Source organism: Anoplopoma fimbria, chromosome 5 (assembly GCF_027596085.1).
Source record: "Anoplopoma fimbria isolate UVic2021 breed Golden Eagle Sablefish chromosome 5, Afim_UVic_2022, whole genome shotgun sequence".
Lineage (NCBI taxonomy): Eukaryota > Metazoa > Chordata > Actinopteri > Perciformes > Anoplopomatidae > Anoplopoma > Anoplopoma fimbria.
Window position 1 is genome coordinate 14,291,977 of NC_072453.1, and position 15,062 is coordinate 14,307,038.

The following is a 15,062-nucleotide window of genomic DNA, read 5'->3' on the forward strand; positions in this document are numbered from 1 at the left end:
GTGTGTGTGTGTGTGTGTGTGTTTGTAATTGCGCACTGGAGCCCGTCGTAACTACCTTGCGCCACTGACATATGGTGTCTCAAACCTCCAGCAGTTCTCCTGAACACAGACTGAACTAACAATAAAAACACGTCACTTCAACGAAACTTTCTCACTGTGACCCTGAGGGAAAAAATGAGTGAGAAAGCTGCCACAGCGTGTCATCCTCCCATCGTGAGTACAGTGCCACTTACAATGAACAGTTTATTTCTTCCTCCCAGACGGATAATAGCCGCCATTCATCAGAACCTCACAGACGACGAGTTTCATCGATAACCGTCCGACTGGGAAGGCAGAGCCACAGAGATGGAGGCTAAGTCTCAGAGAAATGGGAGCTGTCAGAACAGAACGAGGGACAGCGAACGCCTCACAGAGGGGGGGGGTGGTGGTGGTGGGGGGGACAAACTGAAAGGGAGGAAACTGATTATCAACTCCCATCTATGGACGATAACAATGTGTACTGAAAGCTCCATGTTTGGGCTGCTAATGACATGCACAGACTGGGAGGGGGTGGGGAGGTGTTCCTCCAACACAACCTGCTGCATCTCACAGCCGAGACAACTGCATAACAGAGAGAGATTTACTCTTATAATGAAATCCTTTGCTTGCTAGTTGCTTAGCAACAAAAACACTGATTCATATGGCACATACCGTGTGTGCGCCTGACACTGCATTTCTGACACTTTGGAGGAAGGTTGATTGTTGGATGAGAAAAAGAGGGTGAGGAGAAGACAGGGCAGGAGCTACGAGAAATGAATGCAGGGAGAGGGAAAGGCAGAGAGGGGAAGATTGGAAGTGAAAAGATGACCCGTCTCTGGTTGACTCCCACAGAGGAGCACAACAGGTTGGTGGAGCTCGCCAGCTTCTCTTGGCACAAATCTGAAGAAAAAAGACAAAATCTGACTGCTCTCTATAATTCACACATGAACAGTGTTCGACTGTGGACTCTGGAAGCAACAACCTCATCCTGAGATGTATTTCTGTTCCATTTCTGTCCGTGTATAAATAAAACTTGGACGCGATGCTGGTGGATTCTGTTGAATATTTTAACTGGAGCAGAAACTCTGAGCTAATCGATCTTTCCTTTAAGTCATTTATCAAGCAAAAAGAATGCTGTGTTTTATCATTATATCTGGTATATATTTGGTTTTCAAATTGTTGATCAGATAAAAAAAGGCCATCTGAGGACATCACCTTTAGCTCTGGGAACTTGCAATAGGCATTTTTTTTTGTTATATTTTCATCCATTTTCATCCGAGTAAGCAATTACCTAAATTATCAAAAATATACATGATCAGATGAATCACTGATGAAGGTGGTCGATAGTTGCCGCCCTAATTGCAACCAGATTCAACCAAAGAATAGAAATGATACAGACGTCTCCCTTCAAAAGGTCAGCACCACCCTTCATGCAGCCTTTGCTATTCCTCCTCATCCACCCTGCCTGTCTGAGAGATGAATGCACATACTTTCGGTTAAATCACAAACTGCTCTATCTCTGGCATCTCAAACATACAAGGAAGGATCCACACTTTATGATACAGTAAGAGCCAAATTAACTCTCCATACAAGACAGAAACTACAATCGTTTTGTTTTTTTTCGTCCTAATGCAGGACTGCGGCCGGCCTCGGGCAGATGGCGTCGTAACAATTGTGAAACAGAAAATCTAGTGGCAGTCTGCCTTAAATGTTATGAAAATGATTTCTGGGGATTACACTGTGGCATGAGTGTTATCCTCCACCGAGGCACAACAGATACACACCATCGGTAAGAGAATGTCTGTTCAACATCCAACAATGTAAAACAGCTGACGCGCTATGTGTGTCCTGAACGGGCGAAACTATTCCTGACTTTTGGAGACACGTCAAACAAAGAGTTCACTGGAGGGTTTCAAGCTGCAAATAATAATGACCTCAGACTATGGTGATGAGAAAGTACGCTGTGGGAATCTAACCTATGGATTACAACCATTTTTTGAAATTACATTTAACATTGGTTTCAAATCCCAAGAATCCCAAAGTTTCTGATAATTTGTGCTTTGGTCGATGCCTTAAAATCTTGTGAGTTCATCCAAATAACACATTTTAAATTATGTCTCCAACCCCAATAGAAGGGGGTTGAATGGAAATTGGTTTGTGATGGTCACAGTATTGGAAAAATACATTTGACAGAGACAACAGCAACATCTCAACTATTTTCATTGAGACTAATTATACGATAGAAAGTAGTTCCATTGAAAATGTTCACAGAAGGTCTGTGGATAATGCAGAATACCAAGAACATCGAATCTAGAAGGGACAAGTTACCATTATATTATATTTTTAAATTACGGTTCTCTGCAGCACTAATGGAATTCATTTCACATTCATAGCTCTGGGGTGTTTGGAAATATCTCAAAACCCGGACAAAATAACAAACGCAAATCATCTACTTGACTAGATACATGAGGATATATTTGGTGGGTAATGTGTGGCTTGTTTGCCAGTTTGGGTAAGGATATCTTAATTAGAAAGGATTATAAAAAAACATGATCAAACACAAACTGTATCATTTTAATCTGATAAGGTGCATTTTGTGCAAAGAGGGCGCTTTCACATTTAATTAAAAGACAACTCATATATTCAAATATGGTAACATAAGGAAGAAAAGCAGTTTAAAAATCACTCTATATTAAATATAACCCGGTTGTGTGTTTGATCACTTTCAAATCCAACAAGTGGAACAAATATAAGGTTGTCCACCAACAAGTGTCAGCTGCAACAAACCTGCCCAACCACAATATGGTTCACCAGTCAAATGAAATAGTTTTAGTTGAATAGTAATGTGTGTGTGACATTCAGCCAAGAGCAGCAGAGTTAATTATTGAGAGTCAGGTAGCCCACTATGCTCTCTGTCGATACAGCCTTACTTAACACTGATTTCATTATGAGCCCATTTCATAAATCAAACCTGACACGTTGTTGTTGTTGCTGCTGCTGCGCAAAAAAAAACACACCCCTGTAATAACTAAATATTCTTCATTTGGGTGTGGTGTTTTACCTTCTTTTTGCCGTTACAGTGGCAGCACACAGTCCACAGGTATTTGAGAGTTCTCCACAGGAGGATTATGAAGAGACCCCCAAAGAAAGTGACCATGGAGGAGGCGAGGAAAGCCCACCACATCCGCTGGCCGTTGCTGTCACAGGGCACATCTGGGGAAAACGGGATGATGACATTCATCTTGGATATGTGGATGGACGGATCCGGGTTGAATTTCTCCCTCTTCGACATTTCTCGGCCCACTCTGGTTCACCTGCCAGCCAGTCAGCCAGTCAGCCCCTCCACCACCACCTCCACCACCACCACCACCCCACCCTTAAACCAATCCACTCAACTGGGAATCAGGCGGCTCAGCCATGTTAACTCAACCACCTCCAGCTCCTCTCTGCCTTCTCATCTGGCTTCACTGAGCAACGACGTTAAAAGTTGAGACGACAGCACAGCAGCAAATAAAAAAATAAATTAAAAAAAACTTCCTTTGGAAAAAAAAAAATCAATGGATGAGTCGTGCGCCTCAAGATGCGCGTCAGTGGCCGGATTTACGCGTCATTTGGTTTGATCCACGCATTTATTAAATAAAAAATAAAAGATAAAAATGATATGTGCAAACTCCTCAAAAATGACTATTGTCCCGACAGCCCCGCTGGGTGGACGTGTGTCAGGGTTATGGAGATGTTGGATGGATCCACGCAGCTTCCAGCAGCTCCTCCGCACACTGTTGAAAGGTCGCAGTATGTAGATATCTTTTAAGGAAAATATCGTTTTAAAACAATAATATGAAGGTTTTTCTTGCGTTTATGGAGCAGATTTAGTCATCGCAGCTCCTGTCACATCCATTAGTCGGGAGATGGCAGCGCAGATTCACAGGTATCGGGGGCGGGGCCTCCGGCAGCAGACGTCGATGCTTATCTGCTTGTCTGGTTATTTATAGTGACCCTACATCCGTTTTTATGGAGGATTTGTGGTTACAGTTAGCTGACTTTTAAACTATTACTATTTTTTTCAACGAACAATAAGTAGGATTTTAACTGTTTTTACTATTTAGTTTTGTACAAGTGGGGAAAACGATAAATAAAGTTTATATTCGAAAATGTAGTCGAGGGAGGGGCTTTCATTATGTATGTGTGGATTAAGTGTTTATAAAAACAAATCCTCCTCAAAGTAGTCATTTATTAGACTAGTTGTATGACAACAGCATCTCTGCTTTTACAGTATATAAATAAAAAATAAAAAATCATCACCTCACATCTTTTCATTTCTTAAAACAGTGTTAAACTGTATCGACTGGAAAGTTATTGAACAACTCAGTGAAGTACAGTATCTCTCTAGAGCAGTCAGCCATGATAGAATGAAAAGTGATAAAACGACATCTTACCATTTCTCACCCACAGTGGTGGTTTACTCCCCCTGGTGGAGAGAAAGTGAAGCTTGTTGAGGTCCAACTTGTGGCGTTTGTTCTTGATAAATATCAGCCTGCTTTGTGAATCATCTTCCAAAAAAACAGGCAACAATATCTATCAAAAGCTGAAGATGTAATTCAAATTATTAGATGAGTAAACAAACTATATTTCAATGGAAAAAAAAACAGACAACTTGCATTCCATTTACTGTACTCTGTTTTTAATATTTTATAGAAATATTAACCTTCATTAGCAGAGGGCTTTAGAGTGTTTCATCCAACTTGAACATGAAATGTTAACGTCATGTACTGAATAATCCAAGAGGTGCATGTAAATGTGTTTAGTTGACAGCCAACCATGAACCACAAATAAAATATCCCTTCTTAAAAATAAAATCCACTTGACAAAGATGAACAGTATTGGCATCACCAGTAGAAGACACAGACTAGGACAAACTGGTGTGAAGAAAATACCTGCTGTGTGATTTATACTGGACGTAGTGTTAAGAAAGCCAACAATTTATAGTGATGAGATAATATTTTTAGCTTGGCACAATAGTATTTTCAGAGCTAAAACGATGAATGTAAAGACAGTGCCATCAAAGAGAAAAATAGAGCAGACGACTGCAACATAATGTGAAAGTAGGAAGCAAATTTGCCCCAATTTCTCTATAAATAAGAACATTAATTGGAAAATATCATCCTTCCTATTAACTACACAACTACATTTGTATCACAAAAAGTTCATAACCAACATCTTTGATTTGATTAGATAAATTACATGGCAGGAAAATACATTTAAATATAGAGAAGGGAACACAGTGGTCCACTCTTATCTTCACTTCAAGAATAAAGTCTTCAGTTTGCATCGATGCAGACTTCCTGTGGTCCGACATATTCATGGAACAAAGTGGGATTAAAGGAGTGCTACTAGATGTAAAGGAAAATAAAACATTCAAGTATTAAATACTAGTGTAAACAAATATATCTGTAGTACAGTACAATACTATTGTAGTGGGAATATTACATGATCATCATCATCGTCATCAGTGCTGATATTGCTATACGTCTTTGAGCTGTACCGATTCACTGTGTATCCCATAATAAAAATAAACATCACATCTGTGTTTTTGGAGCAACGTGCGGTGACCGGTGAGAGGTATCATTTCTACGGCGCCCCGTCTGGAATCCACAGTACTTTACTCTGCTCCTGCTCCACCATTATCATGATCTGAGTGCAAATGAAGGAGACGCTGCCTCCTTGGACTGCACCTGCAACACAGTTAGGGGGGATACTTATGAGGAGTGTTAAGCATTTGGCTGAAACCAATGATTATTCCAATCATCAATTCATAATCTTTAATTAAAAATATATATATTTATTGTTCGTCTATAGAATGTTAGATATTTGTGAAATATATTTGGGTACATCCAGTGATTATTTTCTCCTCGATTGAAAAGTACTCTGCCGATTTAGCATTGCACTCCAATAAAGTTGTCAGACTCATTATTGACAGTTAAAAAAAAACTGAAAACTATCAACTCAACCAACAACAGTTCTTTTGTGTGTGTATTGCTAAGTGGCTAATGTAGCCTCGAGCTGATAGTCTCTAGCAGCTACAAAGGTCTGGTAAGCTCACTTCTCTCTCTCTCTCTCTCTTTGTTTTTCAAACTTGTAGTCATGAGTTTAAAGTGACTTCACTTGAATGAATATATTACATTTCTTGCAGCTTGAGCCACTAACAGCTTTATGCAACCTGTTTTTCAAATACACATTTAAAAACGGGTAATTAAAAAAAAATGTCAGTACTTGTGCACACACATGACAAATTGCTTGAGAGCTACATTTGAACAGGTGCACCATATTTTTTCTCACAAGCTAATTAGAGCAGAATGGACTTTTTTGGTAGGGGGGGGTTTAAAGAGACGGAGGATTTCAGACGTAGACTGAATACAGGTCAATTCAGACAGACAGTGTGAGAAAAATAATGCGTTTTGTGAACATTAAGCCATGTAAACATGTTCGAGGAGAAACTAAAAATACAAATTAGATTCTAAAAATTTGCATAACGTCTTTTATTGTTCAATCTTAAATCTCTCATTTGTAAGAAAATTGTGAAAAATAATTTGTCTAATTCAAGTGGACATTTTCCAATTGCTGTCCAACCAACAGTCCAAAATCAAGCTATGCTGTTTTTAATCTCACATGAGAAAAAGAAAAGAAGAAAACTGAGAAGCTGAAACTGGAACATATTTAGTGTTTTTACTTTAAAAAATGTCTAACAGTTTAATGCTGACAGCCGATGTATATGAAACTTTTTTGATAATTGGCGAATCAATTAATTACTTGTTTAAACTCTAGAAAAATACACATCACAAGTTACCACAATGCAATGCAACAAGCTATAACAACACTTTTGGACTATAGGGATGTGATCAGTTCCACTTTATTGCATCTACCTGCTCAGATTGATTGATTGATTGATTAATTAATATATATGCTGGTAATTAAAACGTTCTCGTGTGCAGAAGTTGGCCAGCCACCTCTCCTTGTTAGAAGGGATCAGCGGCGGTTCGTGTTCATTCCCAAAGCACTTCCCCATAAATCTACTCCTTTTATAGAATTATTAATCAGCTGGACAGTCGGGTGTGTCAGACTGGCTGCTGCTCTAGATACCAAAACGTTATGTCTGATCTGCGAAAGACTACAGAAACACTGTGTTCTAAAAAGCTCAGATGACCTTCAGTGCTGTTGCAGAGTCAGAGATTGGTTAAAGTAGACCGTTTTAAAAATAGCAAACTTTTTACCACAACTTATTATAAGCCGATTTGTTTATTCTGTGTTTCATTGGTAAAAGACACCCTTGCTTTGTAGCAGACTCTGCCCTAAATGGCAAGTGCACCCAAATACCACTTACCTGAACTGAACGTAGATACTGTTCATTTTTATTTTAATGTTTGGTTTTGAGATATCAGCTGCTGAGATTTCTGTTGCCACCACTGGAAATGTATTTTTATTGGTAGTGCTTAAAATTCTATCATTTAGTAAACATGTCTCCATAAGCTCAAAATAATTATTGTTATTACTGTATTTCCTGTATCTATGCTCTCTGTATTTCATCAGAGAGAAAATCTATTCATCTCCACCAACCTGTGAAGAAGCGGCCGTACTCCTGCTCTATTTTCTGCGCCGCCTCATACTGCTCCTTGGAATGTTTCTGAGAGAGTTTATCCCGCAGGTACAAAGGGTCCTTCTGCTCTCTGAGGAGACAAACATCAGCACCTGTCAGAATCCTTGAAAATCACACTACACACACACACACCGAGAATCAGAACACGGTGCAATACCAAGCTGTGAAAGGAGTCACGGTTTGTCAAAACCAGTTAATACATTTTTAAAATGGGTTCTTGTTGTATCGCTCTAAAGCCGTTTGCTCTAATCACTCCTACAAAAGCTCCTTTTCCATTAATTGACATTTATTTATTGTGTGTGTGTGTATTTGCAAGCTGAATATAGACTCAAAACAATGGCGTGTGTAATATGGATAAATATGTAGGTGTATGCATCTAAATACTGATCCAGTGCATATCTTAATTTGAAGTACGTAAATAAATTAAAGACAAATTGTCTTGTTATTTCTATTAATTAACAAAATGGTTATAAATCCTTGAAAATTCAAAGTACTCAAAGTATTTCTTTTATGGATTTGAAGAATTTTTGCTTCAACATGATACATTGGCCACAATTGGCTAAAACGAACATGGATACTGTAATATATGGTATGGCAAAATCTCTCATTTCTATCATCAAACTGTGCACAGTATAAAGTGCTGCCCACAGAAAGTATAATATGAATGAGATCTCTCTACTGCAAACCCTTCTAGCCCACTGGTTCACTGCATATCTGCACACAGTCTTAATACCAATTCATGTCACTACCCAGTCCCCAGTCTTCATCCACTGGAGCCCCTAAACAAACTTAACATCCCACTCTGTCCTCTCCGTGGAACTCAGTATGCAGACAACATATTGGTCTGCTTTTGCCTCCCAGAGGATAAAGAAACCCATGAAAAAAAAGCTTGAGCTCCCATCAATCGCTGCAGCAGGCAGGCAGTGGGTGGTGTGTTTGTGTGTGTGCGGCTGCAGCAGGCGGAGGAAGCGAGTGTATTAACCGCCCACGCCACAGAACGGAGCCACAGGCCCCGCGAGCTCTCCCTGGACAGCTGGCACTCAGCTGATGACAGCGAAAGCTTAGCAGAAATCAATCTCCACCATGTTTGCCTGCTGCACCATTTCATAGATGTGTGGTCGTGGGTGTGTTTGCGTGTGGCCGAGAAAGCGTGATTCTACCAGACCTGAGTGTATCTTTATTTATATGTGTATGTGTGTGTGTGTGTGTGTGTGTGTGTGTGTGTGTGTGTGTGTGTCATTCCGAAGATAATGAGTTCCCGCAAACGGTACCTACGCCCTGTTCTTTCACATTAGTTTTGATTGGATGTTTTTGTATTGCAAGTATAAGAGGTGCTAACTTGCAAAAAAAAAAAAAACAGTCAAGGAGAAGATTTAAGGTACTGTCCAACGGTATCAGATTACATTTGATAAATAAATAGATCCCTGCAGAGAAATTGGGTTGCTGCAGCAGCAAATAAAATTGATAGATCAATGAATAGGATAGAAATTAGAACAAAGCATTAAACGTTTATGGAAGTATTTCCAACCCCCACATGCCCAGTGTTCTTTAGAAATACAATGTGTTAATTAAGAGTCTAATCGTTTCCTTTTGTTGCTAGTTTCAATATTAGTAGTGTCACTGGTATTGCTTTGAGAGAAATATAAGAGGTTTGTTACAAAGTCATCACAAACTGTTCACCTCGACTAATGCAAAGCGTTTTATAGACAACCTTTAGACCAGAAATGTGACTATATCCTGGTTTACTATTGTGGATTATTGCATTATTTGCTGTTTTGTTTCCAGTTAAATGTATAATATGCAACAATTTCATTAAAAATGTATAGACTCCCTCTCAGTCGTCACTTATGACCTACTAGAAGTGTGTGTGGCAGGGTCTGCAGAGACCCTGCCCTCTGCCTGTATTGTTTCTTTTATTCTTATTTTGCCGTGTTTTGGACATTTTTTGGGTGTCCACATGGGGGGGTTACTGCTCACTCTCCCTGGCTTGTTCGTTGAGCTGGGGAGGATCATTTTGATTGCCATGCCACACACTCGCTGCTTTTCGTTATTGTTCAATTGGCAGAACCTCGGAACATTGCCTCGTCCCAGGTTACATCACTGTATTCTGTGACTTGTCCCAATGTTGCATCACTGTGTTCCGTGACATCAGAGTTCCAAGGCATGTAACAAGGCAGAGAACTCTCACTAAACATATCACAACTCAACTGCACTGAAGAGACACTGCCAGAAATACTCAACGGAGCTCAGAAAACACTGTTTGTGATCAAATTACACAGCTTTTCTTGGATAAAAAACATCTTGTTTTGACAGAAAGCCAAAACAATGACTCAGCTGAAACAGCCTGTCACCCTCACGGCTCTGAGGGATGAGAATCTCGCCATCCGCCGAGACAATGAGGTCCTCTGCAGAAAGAACAAGGACCTTCATCAAACCAATGAGGACCTGCACAAAAAAATATGAATACTCTAGGAACAAGAAAAAGAGGGCCCTCCAAATAGAGAACGAGGTGTTTTATGACCAGAACAAGGCCCTCCACAAAGAACTTGACAATGTGCGCAGTGAAAAGGACACTCTACATTGAAATTGAGGATGTTCGTCAACAGAACAAAGAGGTGCAGAGAATGTTAAAGGACTTGGAAATTGAGAAGACCATTCTGCTCAAAAGAATTGGAGAGCTGAACCTAAACAACAAGGCAGAGAAAGAGGCCATGGGACAGCGAAATTACATTCTGCAAAAAGAAGGTCAGCAGCTAAAAAGAAGTTTGCAAGACCTGGAAGCCGATCAATGCAACCATAATGTATTGAAACAAGAACACCGGTCTTCGCAACAGGAAGTTGGAAAGATGGAACGAAGGTTTCAAAATGAAAAAGATACCATGAGACAACAAAACCAGGGCATGCAAGGAGACATTCTTAAATCCAACAAAGCTCTGCAAGAACTTAAGGTTTTTGAGCAGCACTATTACACATTGAAGAAGGAATGTGAGTCGATTAACAAACTAAATAAGACCCTGGAAGAAGAACTTCAGGAGGTCAAGACAACATTTTATGATGGAGAACAGGTCATGAAACAAAATAAGACACTTCAAGAAAAAGCTCAGGAGCTAAGAAATGCTCAGCAAGAACTGAAAGACCTTGATCACAGCTTCAATATAATGAAGCAAGAAAACGAGTCTAAGCACCAACGAAATGAAGCCCTGGAAAAAGAAGTCCAGGAGCTTGACAAGAAGTTTCATGATGGAGAAGAAGCCACTGCACTCGAAAATAAGGCCCTTCAAGAACAAGCTCAAGAGCTCGAAAGTGTTCGGCAAGAACTTGAACACAACTATGATCTAATGTGCCAAGAAAACAGGCATATTAAAGAACAAAACAGAGCCCTCGAACACGAAGTCCAGGAGCTGGACAAGAAGTTTCATGATGGAGAAGAAGCCACTGCACTCGAAAATAAGGCCCTTCAAGAACAAGTTCAAAGGCTCAACAATGTTCTGCAAGAACTTGAACCAAACTATGATCTAAAGTGCCAAGAAAACAGGTATATTAAACAACAAAACAGAGCCCTGGGAGAAGAAGTTCAGGAGCTGCAGACGCTTCCCATTGATCTGAAGGCCATCCAGTCCTTTAACGAGAGCACTGATCAGTTCAATGCAGAGTACATGAACAAAGCCGCCGTGGACCAGTAGCATTTGATGCCAAGTTGGCATTCTTGCTGGTTTTAACTGGTGTACCACCACTACGGATTTGTCGTAATTTACTGCATTTTGGACTCACTACAAGTGTATTACTGTATATGTTGATTTTTGATATGCCTATTAATGTAGATTTTTGCTGTACTTATTAATGTCATTTTTGCTCTGTAATTGACAAAAAAAAAATGCATTGACATGTTGTACTCTTACTATGCTATTGAAAAGAAGTGATGGTTTTAGCATCATACTTCTAATATGATTGGTGGCTGCATAAATAGCTAAACAAAAAAATGTAAATCTCACAACTAGCTCCATTTAGTAGCTGCTCTGCCTTTTGATTCATAACCTCATCAGTACATGGTGTTTGTTCAGTTGTCATGGAAAAGTTTTAAGAGACCACCGAGACTATGCACAGGGACCAGATTTCCATGCTACAAGCCTGATGGGACAATGCGTCTTGGATGCATGATTACTAGAACAGTATTTTTAAATGATGCAGTTATCGGCTCGTTTTTTTTAGGAAAAAGGGCAAAGCCACAAATGCAATTCACCAACAATAGCGCATTTGGGTGCAAGTCTTTGCAGATTAAATAACTGTGGGTGTGCTATTTAATCTGTGCGCCAACGTGTATTAAAATAAAAGAACCACACATTAATATAAGAATGATTCATCCATGTGAAGCTCTTTGACAGCTTCATAAGCAACTGCAGCTCAGAAATAAAAACGTTACACTTTGGTACATGCAAGTTATTTAAATGATAAATTAAGCCTCAACAAAAATCCAGTTGGAGACCATTTTTAAACAAAAGGCTAATTCCGGATTGATCTTTCCTCCTAAAACATAATTTGGCAGCCCACTGTTTGTACATAAAATCCATTTGTGCACAAAGAGTAAGAGAAAATGCAACAACATATGTTCCGATTGGTCTAAAGTCTTGAAATCTAAAACTAACTTTGGGCAAGTATCCAACATGACAACTCCTGGAAAATAAAAATAAAAATCAATTATCAGTAGGTTAAAAGTTCAAGACCTATTTCAAAAGGCCTAATCAATAGTCCCTATTGGTTTATGGAAGTTTATCTTCATTGTGTGTTCAGCGGAATTAATCTCCCCATGTAAGTACAAATGAAAAAAAAAGCAGAGGGATTTATGAAATATCACAATCATCCTATCAAACCCTGGCAGGTGGTGGGAGAGAGCAGGCTGCGGTTCCTGAACTACTGACACTGTGATTAAATCAGGTTGATCAATTATTTTTTGTTGTGCATCTGCAGATGTACATTTCCTGAGTGTCTGTCTTGATTGAAAGAAAATCAAATGAGAGAAATCTAAAATGATATTCCATGGAAGGAGAACTGGCATCAACATAGACAAGAGCTCTTTTTGGAGAAATGTGTAGCTGAGTAATACTAACATCCATCTTATTTACTGGGAAAGGACAGCATTTATGCCAAATAATCTTCTACATTTGTGAAAGAAATTGTTCCATTTTGTATAAAATATTAAATAATGTCCAATAAGCTAACTGCAATAAAAGATAAAGTTAGTTGCTAAAGAAAATACATTGTATGTTGATGACTTGCGTGCATTAATATTTAATATTTTGATATTATTTTGGGGCTACATTTCTGTAAAAATCACATTTTCTCAACATAAACAGCCTCTGGGAACAAAAGCCTTGGATGAATGAATTTCTCTGAAGGATCAGAACTTTAAAATGAAATTGGGTAAACAGCAGTGGCACCAAAAAATAAAAGCTCTCGACACAGACTTGACATGTTTTCAGACAAGAAAGCAAAGAGCAAAGTCTCGGGATTACTCACTTTATCTGCTTGGCATTTTTGTAGCGAATGAATATGACGATTGGGTAGATGTGAACGCTGTGAAGACGCTCGATGGCGTGAGGTGCAATGTCAAGTAAACAGTGACAGTCCTGTGGAAGAAAATGACAGCAAACGAATGCATGAGAAATGGGAGGCGGCGAGTGTGGTTCAAAGCAGAATGTTGCAAAAAAACAAGCCCCATGACTTATTCATGTATATATCGTATAGCGTTCGGATATATTTTATATCAAAATGGTAGTTTAGCTATATTGCATTATTTGCAATTATAAACAAATATTATATTTGAATACTGATGCACACATATGCTGTTAAATACATTTAGATCTAGATGGACGCATCTCCTCGCCTAAGGTTATAAAGACAGTGGTGCACAAACTTAGCGGTCATAAAACTCCAAAAAGGCACAATGCTGTCGATGTTCTAGTCCACAGATGTCACAGTGATAGCCCTCATATGGAGTTTAATACACAGTGAGATGAATTTACCTTCTCTGTGATCTCTTTTATTGAGGCTACAGTTGTCACATCGAAATGGCCGCTCCTCCGTTTGTAGTCGATGAACACACAATCCTTTACTCCGCGCTCTATAGCCTGCTGAGATGCCTTCATTATCTCTGAAAGAAATATAAGCACAATTTTGATAAATGTAACGATTCAAACAGTCAACCCCGTCCTTGCAGTAGGACAATGATAGACACATGTAAAACCCTTCATGATTAAATAAACTCTAATAACAGACTTGTTCTGTGTGAACCCTCTCACCAGGCAGACAGCGACAGAATTGGCCAGAAGCCTCCTTCACCAACATGTCCTTACTGGCCTCCACTAATGGACCCAAGATCAGCACGGGTCTGGGGAAAGAGCACTCCACCCTCTGAACCCTCTGGTACATCAGGCTGACTCCGTCTGAGCAGTTGAATACAAAAATACAATTCATGAGAAAGTACACAAAAGGTCATAGAGATACAGCTGCCATTAAATAACCTCTGCTATGAATTTATATGACCTGGGAAAGGTTATGTTGAGGCAAAAAGCTCATAATTACCTTTCCTTCATTGTTACCAGTTTTGAACACTTGGAAGCTATCTGATAACTCTGGCTACCAATAATTTTAGGTTAAGTCACTATAATACAGTACATTTGCATTTCCCATCCATATATTTCAATTGGGTCATGATTTTTGAAACTTGAGACACAATGACAAATGATAAATTTACTCAAGTGCTTAAGAATTATATTAAATGGGACAGTTCACACCCAAAATCAAACTAATGCATATTTAAGTGCTATTTATCAATCTAGATTGTTTGGTTTTAGTTTCCAAGTTTTGGAGATATTCTCTTTTCTTTAATATTTCCCGTTAATGTGATGTAAACACCGAAAATGTGAGATTTTCAATTGACAGCAAAACCAAATTTGTCGCTCCTTTAGTTTCCCAAATGAGTATCTTCATTTGGGAAACTTTAATATACCTTTCTACAAATACTTCTTTCCTTTTACTAACATTATAAATGTTGTCAGCAGGAATACTTCCACTGTTGTGACCAAGTTTCTCTCTAGAAGGCGCTATTCTCCTAAACTCATTATGCCGTGTGCATTTCTAATAAAGCTGCTTCAGTAGATGATTTCTCACCTTCTGTAACGGGTAAAGAATCTGTGCTTATGGCGTCCAGAGTCATCAGATCCTTCCCGTCCTTTGATCCGCTGCGTTTGTGTTTCAGCCTGCGGCGGAAGAAGGACCTTCGTGCAGCGGCCGACAGAGTCTTGCCGGTGCCGTTGTCGTCTTTCATATCGGCCATGCTGTGTCTCCTGTAGAACTCCGGATCCATCCTTATGGAGATACATCAGTAGGTTCAAGT

At 39.3% G+C, this 15,062-nt stretch overlaps 2 protein-coding genes across 2 annotated transcripts in view; both read right to left on the reverse strand.

Annotated features, from left to right (window-relative positions):
• The window catches only part of LOC129091718 (calcium-activated potassium channel subunit alpha-1-like), a 73,189-nt gene extending 69,918 nt beyond the window's left edge, over positions 1-3,271 (reverse strand). Inside the window, exon 1 of the mRNA XM_054599415.1 lies at positions 3,080-3,271. Within this exon, the coding sequence (XP_054455390.1) occupies positions 3,080-3,259 (180 nt within the window). The 5' untranslated portion in view covers positions 3,260-3,271. The remainder of the gene's footprint in view (positions 1-3,079) is intronic.
• Positions 3,272-4,697: 1,426 nt separating this feature from the next.
• The window catches only part of LOC129091717 (disks large homolog 5-like), a 33,467-nt gene continuing 23,102 nt past the window's right edge, over positions 4,698-15,062 (reverse strand). Inside the window, 6 exon segments of the mRNA XM_054599414.1 lie at positions 4,698-5,750; positions 7,630-7,739; positions 13,184-13,293; positions 13,690-13,817; positions 13,966-14,109; positions 14,837-15,033. Of these exon segments, the coding sequence (XP_054455389.1) occupies positions 5,647-5,750; positions 7,630-7,739; positions 13,184-13,293; positions 13,690-13,817; positions 13,966-14,109; positions 14,837-15,033 (793 nt within the window). The 3' untranslated portion in view covers positions 4,698-5,646.